We start from the raw sequence: 9,778 nt of genomic DNA on the forward strand, positions 1-9,778 counted from the left end.
TCTGTGGTATTGAGCAGAATATTTGCTGTAGCCCATCTTTTATACCAAGACAAAACAATGATAACACTTCCAATCAATTAAGATCAGAAGCCATGAGAGCCACTGCCTGGTACTGCATCAGGGCATTTATTATTATTATTATTTTTATTATTTTTTTTTTTTATTAAGAAGGTGGTGAGCTGCCAGAATCATTGGAGTGCCTGGCAAAATACCTAGCAGCATTTCATCTGTTTATACATTCTGAGTTTCAGTTCTACCGAAGTCGACTTTGCCTTTCATCCTTTCAGGGTTGATAAAATAAGTACCAGTCAAACACTGGGGTTGATACAATCGACTTAGTCCCTTCCCTTGAACTTGTTGGCCTTGTGCCAAAATTTGAAATCATCGTCATTATTATTAATGTCATTTCACTTCTCAGAGCTCTTGATTTCGCTTGCTCTGACTAATTCTGTTAGAGAAGACCATAATCTGTTGTCAAGGGTCTCAAAGAGTTTTCTTTCATGATACTTAACATCAAAACACCAATCTCAAAATCCTCAATGTCCTCAATAAAGCAGTTTTGAGCATGTTCTACCCTCATGTCAATCCTAATTTCTACAAAAAAATTTCTCAAACCTGGTTATGAATGCTCCCAGTGCCCTTACAACGTCTGGGATAACAAGTACTTTCTTTGTTGCCCACATTCATGCAATCTCATCTTTTAGTGACTTGTTCTTCTCGGCCTAGCAATATTCCAAATGCCAAACATCCAAAAGATAAGGTCTGACAGTCAGCTAATTCTTCTCTTGTCTACATTCACACCCATGGGGTTAATGTAGAATACAGATGGATGTCCTGATCATCAGACTCAATCCTTTCTACAGTGAAAGAAGTGAAAGAAGAGCAGGTGTTCAAACCTAGTCAATTGTTTCTTGAGATAAGGCACAATGGTCAGATGATGGTACAAAACTGAAGCTATGTAAGCATTTATTACTTGCATCTGATCTTCCCAAAAGATTTTAGAGAGTGCAAGTGCACCCCGTGTTCCTGAGCCTCCGGTTGCCAGCTGTAGCAGATGTCAGATAAGACAGTAGCAAAATATCTGGTACATAATGATGTAGCTTGTTGAGCAGACCAGTGCCATCTTAAGGTACGGACAAACCCCATACATCCAGGGGCTGAATTCTAATCTTTGTATGAAGTTGTTTGCTGTAAATAAATAAATATAGGGACCAATGCATTAGCTTGTTACACCGCAGAGGCTAAGATGGCCCTGAAGCAGACTATCAACTCTAAGTGACTGATCCCTCACACAGAAGCTCAACACTTTCACTTCTGGGTCTTTGAAACTAGCCATTTCACTGTGTTCAGCATCCTTGAAACGCTGCAGAAAATGAAAAAAAAAAAAGCATTCTGTGAGCCTGATGGGATCTGCTAAACACATGCAACAGAGGATTGATTAAAGAGACATACTGGAACAGTGGTCACTTTTGAACATGAATCTGTTTTGAAATCTGGACTGCTTATCAAGATCAAAAAATATCCTGAGAGCTGTGCATCAATTCAGTATATAGAGTTTATGTCTACCCCTTTTCTACATATTATGCAAGGCCATTTTCTCAAAGGTATCAGGATCCTGTTATGTTTTCTACTTTCTAAACCTTAGTCTTCAACAGGTTAACCTAAAGACCCCTCAATTCTAGGTTTTTGCTTCCATGCCTGGAACTTCTTTTCTGATTCCTCCATGGATTCAGCTATGAGGACTAGATCATCAGCATATAAGAGTTCCCATTGATAGCTGGTCTTAAACTCTTCAGTGATGGCTTTGGCGACTATGATGAGTAGGAGAAGACTGAGGACTGAACCTTGCTGATCTCCTACTTTCACATTATATTTATCACTGAAGTCATTGTCAACTCACGCTTTACTTACAGCATCCTTATACATAGCTTGAGCCACCCATTCAAGCCATTCATCTTCACTTAGTTTCCTCAAAACCTATCAAGTTACTGAATGTGGTACCCTGTCAAATGTTTTCTCCAAATCAACGAAAGCCAGAAATAGTGGTTTATTCTTGGCCAGGTATTTCTCCTGCAGTTGTCTCATTAGAAATATTACATCTGTGGTGCCATTTCTGAGGACGAAGTCAAAAGACATCTCATCCAAGTTCACTCTATCATGGATCAACCAAACTATATCCTTCTCCATGACTTTCATTACTTGGTCTAGAAGTTTGATTCCTTTTGATATCTTTTTAATTTCAAAGAAGCATTTGAGTCAAAAAGGGGAAAAGAAAATGATCAAAACTGTATTTGATATGCAAGATTTGTAATGTTACTTGGGTGTTGAAACATATTTTGTTGTATCTCGGTAGGATCATAATGCCAATAATAAACCCACACGCACTGGTTGTTTCATTTTCTTTATCAATTTCAGTTGGTTAACGATTTAACTAATTAATTAACCGATTGTTTAATTAATCGTTGGATAAATCAATCAGTCAGTTGGGTTCGTCGGAGTTGTCGCAACCTTACCAATAGCATGCCTTCTCTACTATAGGTTTGATTCAGGTCTGTTTGTCTCCTAGTTTACAGGCTTTAACGATCGATTAGTTAATTCGTAAACCCAATTGACTAATAATAACAAGAGAAGTGAAAGAGAACCAGTACTGGAGAGGATGTAACTGGTTCAATTGACCAATACTTGACAAACACTTTATATTAATGAATTCAGTATGATAAAAGTCAGTCCCAACAACTATTTGAAATGAAAACGGAAAGGGACGTAACTAAATGTCTTATGTGAGCAGTTCTCCATCTACACATACCCACACACACTCTCTCGCTGTCTTTCTCTCTCTCCGTCTCTCTCTCACACACATTCTTTCTCACATACGCTCTTTGTCACACACATACTTCCTCATATACAGATAGAAAGATTAAGAAAAAGAGGAAAAGAGGGAGAGAGAGGGTAAATCTACGGGTGTCCTGGTTGAAATATGAAAAAAAAAAAAAAAAAATGAAATTATGAAAGTAAATTATCTAGAAATCTGTTTAGTCACCTATTGTAATCCTATGTACAAACTACGACAGATAATCGGAATAATTAAATCGATCTCCAATACTTGATTAATACTTTATTTTATCGACCACAAAATGAGGGTGCGAGGTAGTTTGATTTGAACTCAGGACGTAAGAGAACGTTATAATGTCTTCTGACGCCCAAAGAAATTTACGAAGTTTACGTTAACTTCAAAATTTTTATATATACAATGTCACAAACCACTTAAATCATCTAAAAAGTATTGAAATAAGTCAAGAATAATTTTTCCTAATGCGCGACATCGAATGTTCTACTCAATAATAATGACTATTTTCTTACTTAGGATAGGAAGTCATCAGACTTATAAAGGAGGGGAAAACGCAACGATAAAGTTTATACTATTCTCAAGAACGTGAGTGAAGTAAATGATAATGAGAAATCTTCCATTGACCGAAATATTTTGCTTGTGGAAGATCTAATAAACTATGACGTTTTTGATTTAAGCGAGCGTGAACGACGCAGCAGTTAACGAAATTGGTACAACCGGGTGAGTGAAGCTTACCCCAAGTGCTTATCTCTAATAATTAAAAATATATATATATTGGCTTTAAATTTTGACACAAGACCAGTAATTTCGGGGGATGAGGTAAATCGATTACATCGACTGGTACTTATTTTATCGATCCCGAGATGATGGAAGGTAAAGTCGATCTCAACTTCGACTTTCATTTTTTCGGTATATGAACACCAATAATTTCCACACACACGTATAGTCGTTTAAGAATCCATAAGTCAAAAAAAAAAAATATACACTCGTCGTATATTTGTCAGTACAGCGAATATATTAAGCAAAGTGTACAGTCTTTTAGATCCTTTACGGCCGATTGGCATATAATACTGTACTCTTTGATATATATAGATAGATACAATAATGGGATAAAAATCTTTTACAAGAATTTTATCAAATGCCCTTATATAAATATAAACGAATATATATATAGATAGGTAAATAAGGGTACTGTGAAACGCGAACGTGACTAAAGATCGGGTTCAGTAACGAGTTTTGCACCTCACTCGAATATCTACAGTAGTAAGAAGCGGGGAAATGAAACCTCGGTAGAGGCGAGTGAGCGAAATACGAGCTAATTAATAGAAATATTAATTAACAGAAATCAGGCATCGTATTTAATGCTTTATAGAACATTGATTACTAATTCTATTTTCTGTTAATTGTTATTGTTTATATATATGATGCCTTTGCTAGAAGATACGACGATCTTTCGGTACACAACGTCGGTAAGAATATACGAACTCGCGACCTCGGAATCGAGGTCAATAACAAATATTTTCCTCCCAGCCACCAAAAAGGAATGACTTGGATGAAACAGAGTTCGCTCCCCTTTGATGCTATTGTATTACGCAAGTGTCGGTGGGAGGTGAGCGCAATGAGAAATAACCCAGACGTACACACAGACGCACCCACACACACATACGCGCGCGCACACAGACACAGTCACACACACCTATACACGCGCGCACACACAGACACAGCTACAACACAATATATATATAACTGCACTGAATAAAAAAAATTAAATAAAAATACTTCCTAAGGTGAAAGACACCCTATTTTTGATGTCTTCCTCGACAGAACCAATGATAATAATTAATTCAATCGAGTTTATATTATTATGTCACCTTAACCCCGCCACTCGGTCACCCTAAAACACTTTTTTTTCCTCCTCCCTATGCGAACACGTAATAATTTCATCATCCCCCCCCTCCCTCACTTAGACTTTGTCATTGATTTTAATTGCGAATGACTTAGGAAGAAAAATTCATAAAATAAAATAAAAAATAACAGAAAAATTATTTTACGTGGTTCATTTCTCTGTTTTCGTTTTCTATTTAGTTTTATTAAAGTTTAGTCCTGTTCCGTGTTGTTTGGAGCTGGGACGTTTTATATGGGTCACAAAGTAGTTCGAATTTTACAGTCGACCGCCATAACTTCTCTTCTACCTTTTTTTTTCTTTTCCTCTTACACTTGTCTTCTTCTCCCTTCATTTCCACGCATCGTTTTCTTTTTTTTTTTGCTGTCTGCCTTCTTCCACTTTTTGTCTATCTCTTATTGTTTTGCTCTTTTTCAACTCTTATATTCTTTCCCTCCCTAACAAACAAACTCTTTCCATTCTCCTCTCTCTTTCTATCTGTCTATCTTTCTTTTTTTAAATCTTTATTATTTCATTTCCCTCTCACCTTCTTCAGTCTCTCATTCCCCGCACTTTTTTTTACTTCGCATAATTCTCCCTTCACCTCTTTTTCTTTCTATTCCTATTCTACTCTATCAAATCTGTTCAACTCTCTTTTTCCTTCTTTCAATCTTTTACCCTCTCTCTTCCTGTTGTCTTCCTCCGCCTCTCTACTCCTTTCTCTCTCTTCGTCGCCCTCTCTGTCTACTCCTTCTCCCTCTCTCTATGTGTCTGCCGCTTTTTCTACTCCTTCCTCTCTATCTTCGTCCTCCCCTCTCTACTGTCTCCCTCTCTCTCTTTGTCTGTCTCTTCGCCCGCCTTCTGCCTGCCGCACTTTTCCTTCTTACGTCTATATATTATATCACGCGCATACATATATATACACGTATAAATACATATACACACATAAATAAACCTATCTCTCCATATTCTCTTTTTTTTGTCGTTCTCTTGTTCTAAATCGGTCATATATGTATGAGTATCTATCCTTCGCTTTATTCCGTCACTTAACTGGGGACGTTTCCCTTCCTGCTATTCGAACACATCCTTCAAGCAGCTGGAAACTGGAACTACCACTACAAGACATCAACTTTTATCCCAGCCCAATACTTACCTCATGTACCCTACACAGCCTCCAGGTATGTTTACATCTTATAACATTTGCCCCATATTCGTTTAGCCAAGTCTATGCATACTACTTTAATTAATAAAAACGAAAAGTTCTATAATTTTTGGTTCAACTTCATGTATATTTCATATATTTTAAGATACATAACCAATTTACAAATATAAGAAAGCACACCAGAAACTGATTATGCAGTTGCCCTTAAGTTTTTTGTTTGCACCAAACCTAAGCAAGTGCAAAGACTTAATTAGATATAAATATATATCCTAATGGTAACTTACCATAAATATAGAATGTGTTTTTTTTATGGCCTTGCATTTTATAGGTATATAAAATGAATCGAAATAAATACTAATAAATGTTGGTTATTAAATTATTTGTAATGCCTAAGTTTTTGCCGACAGCACCTAAAAAGGTACGAACAGACTTATTACACACCTGAATGATTGAAAAATATTTTTCTTATGTAAAAGAGAAAAGAATTCTCTCTCTTTTTTTTCTCTCTCTCACATAATTGTGTTAATAATTCCAGTGCAACCCTTTCGTTTTTGTCAAAGAAATTTTTTAAAATTTAGGAGATTTTTTTTTCCTACGCACATTGAGTGATTAAAAAAAAAATTTTTTGGTACTTTGCAAAAATTAAAAATATTTTTTAGGCACCATGAGTGATTGAAATTATTGTTAATTAACAAAAACTCAAGAGGTTTCTTACGTAAATTGAGTAATTAAAAACCTTTTTTCTTTTTTTGGTAATTGGCAAAAAATTTAGAGGTTTCTTTAGGCACCACGAGTGATTGAAAATTTTGTTTTTTTTTGCGGGGTAATTAGCAAGTTCTTGATTGGAGTAGTTTATTGAAAGTATAATAAAAAACTGATTACATATAAGTAGTTAACTAAGAAACACATAAGTAATTCTTAATGTCTTGCAACTAAACTTTAATCAAATGCTGGGAGCACTAAGTACATACCTAAATGGTTGAAAAATTAATAGCAATATAAGGTCTTTAAAAGTTGTGACCATCACTCACTAGTTTCCTCTGATGGACTTTTGATAACTTTTTATGATATAGTTGTTGTGTTTTTAGTACAACGGCTTTTTTTTGTGTACTTGTTTTTGTGAAACGAAGTTGTTAAAATTCCATCGGAAGGCTGAAGGTAATTGTGTATGTCACTTGCATTGCAAAATGTATTAAATAATGCTTGTGCTCTATACTTTCAGCCCCTTTTCTTGTTTATGCTAAGTATCAAATATTCAAAAGCTCCTGAAAAATATCTGAACTAAATTAACCAACGAAAAAGAAACATTTTAGGACAAATCAACGGAAGTTAATTATGTTATAATTAAAAGAAAAAGGGGGTAGCTGTTCAGTTATTTTCCCCCAACATTATTAACGTATGCAATTTTCGAGGATTAAGACTAATAATATATCTTTTCGTTTTTATGTAATATTTCTTACCAACTATTAGTTTTCGACTTGAATCCCATTAATTTATGATTTATGACCCTTTATGTAAGAGAAATATATAAAGAAAAAGACCCAATTAAAAAGAAACTTTCTCTGCACTAGTTTTAGGTTTGCTGTAAAAAAAAAACTTAATAAAGTTTCCACTTCCACCATCCTGTATATATATACATATATATAAATAAATAACACACTTTTATAATGTGGTGTATGTATGTATGTATGTATACATGTCAGTGTATACATGTGTGTGTGTGTGTATGCATACAGACAAAAACATTAAATAAGCAGTATTGATAATTAACAGAACATGTAATGTATATTAACAGAAAACAAAAAAAAGTGAGTTGTATGCTTTATTTATATATATATATATATATATATATATATATATGAGAGAGTTTGTGGTGGGGGTATGTCGAATACTGAGTATTGCTTTTATTACTGGTTCTACCAGTAAGTGGTATTAATTGATATCTGCATGTATATATATATATATATATATTTGTTTCATACCCGTGTAGTCAGTGGAATAACGGAAACAGAATAGACTATATTCGTGTTCAATACCGCGGGAGGAGATATTGCCCTCGGTTCTAGGGTCGTTAAAACAATACCAGTCATATGTTAGTCAATTAGTCGACTGTACCTTTTCAATAAATTTGTTTCAGCGTGTCAGTGTATGAGATTATTAACGTTACCTTGTATAATAATCATTGATTGTATTGTTTTATCAGAAGCTTGGCTGTTATTACTTACTGATAGACCTATCATTACTACAGTTACTACGAGGCCGCTACCACGCATAACACTAGTAAATAGTTTCTAGTTACTAGTATACCACTACCATACATAACACTAGTTCTACTACAACTACTATTATTACTACTTTTTGTATCAGACATTACCATCATCGTCACTGAAGTATCTTGTGCACGGTTGCTCGACCAGAAATCTCTAGAGTAACACCATGCCGCCTTTTAAATATACAAGAGTACATGAGAATTAGATAGTCTTTGATAGCTCTAAAACAACGATGGTCGCGGTTGGAATGCCTTTGATCCCAAGTCTGCTCGACCAGTTTTGAAATGGATCTGAATAACAACAAATCAGTGAAGCAGGGGAGTTCTAAGGACTTGCTAGAAATAATAGTAACCGACTCTTTCATATCATTACTCGTTCTTGAACAAAGAAAGGACACAGTTAACGATGTCTGGCGAAAAGACAGCATGGTCATAGGTGGAATTCTTTTGATCGTAGTTCGGCTGAGGTGAATGGTGGTCGGGGTTGCCCCGGGGCTGAACACTATTGCTCGACTGTTATTATTTTTGGCTGCTGCTGCTGTTAACACTATTACTTTTGACACTACCATCACCACCACCACATACTACTACTACTTATAAAACGGTACTGTTGTTGTTTAACCCTGACCAACAGATCTACAGTCCGAGGAGTTTCCAAACCGTGACCATCCCGTTTTTTCTCCAGGCACAGTATATTATGAACTATGTTATACAATCCTTTCTTTCTTTTTTTCTTAAGATGGTTAGAGTGTAACTGAAGGCTGCTGTTTCTAGCAAATCGAGCGACCACGTTGATCTGAGTCTGTGACGCAAACCCTCTCCCAACTGACATTTTATAATGGTTAATTGGCTTAATTGTGACCACAAGATCATTACTGTTAGTTACCGAATTATAACAGATCTTATGTTGTTAGTTTCTTGTGTTGTATTTGCTTCTTTGTAGCTAAACACGAAATCCCGTCTGCTTTAAGGGAAGTGAGAAAAACCGTAGCGTCATCCATGCCTTTCCCGACTGAAATAACTTCAGCTGGGATTTGAAACTGAATCACAATCGTAGATTTCTGAAACCATACAACACTTGCTAGACTTAAAGTGCTGTGATTTATACTACTACCATTATTATTACTAAGTTTATCAGCAGTTTTTTGTATCTGTCTCTCTGAAGTTTATGAGCTCGAGAAATAAGAATTTCTCGTATAGGGACAAGACCACAAATTTGTAAATAGACACGCGCACACACATACACACGAGGGGCTGTTGGAAAGTTCCTGGCTTTGAGTAAAAGAAAATACGGGAGGATCAGTTATGACTTTATTCAACGTATTCCCTTCTCAGATTCACACACTTATTGCAGTGGTCCTTCAGTTTTTCTGAATGTATGATATGATGAAAAGATACACTTTTTCCCTCCGCCAAAAAAACGTCTCAAAATATCACCCTGAGTCCTATATGTGAAGTTGGGCCCATATTACATGCTGTAATGCACCGATAATGTATTTTCCTGAATATGTACTGCTGAAATTAGGGTGCATCTTTTAAACCAGTAGCTCCCAACCTATGTATGGTCCACGGACCCCTGATGATCCGCAATGGTAGTACTGGGTTTGTGAACTAAAT

At 35.7% G+C, this 9,778-nt stretch overlaps 1 protein-coding gene across 1 annotated transcript in view; it reads left to right on the plus strand.

Moving 5' to 3' along the window:
* Nucleotides 1-5,227: 5,227 nt before the first annotated feature.
* Nucleotides 5,228-9,778, plus strand: part of LOC106877930 (protein argonaute-2) — a 59,362-nt gene continuing 54,811 nt past the window's right edge. Inside the window, exon 1 of the mRNA XM_052967533.1 lies at nucleotides 5,228-5,908. Within this exon, the coding sequence (XP_052823493.1) occupies nucleotides 5,887-5,908 (22 nt within the window). The 5' untranslated portion in view covers nucleotides 5,228-5,886. The remainder of the gene's footprint in view (nucleotides 5,909-9,778) is intronic.

Source organism: Octopus bimaculoides, chromosome 4 (genome assembly GCF_001194135.2).
Source record: "Octopus bimaculoides isolate UCB-OBI-ISO-001 chromosome 4, ASM119413v2, whole genome shotgun sequence".
NCBI classification, from domain to species: Eukaryota; Metazoa; Mollusca; class Cephalopoda; order Octopoda; family Octopodidae; genus Octopus; species Octopus bimaculoides.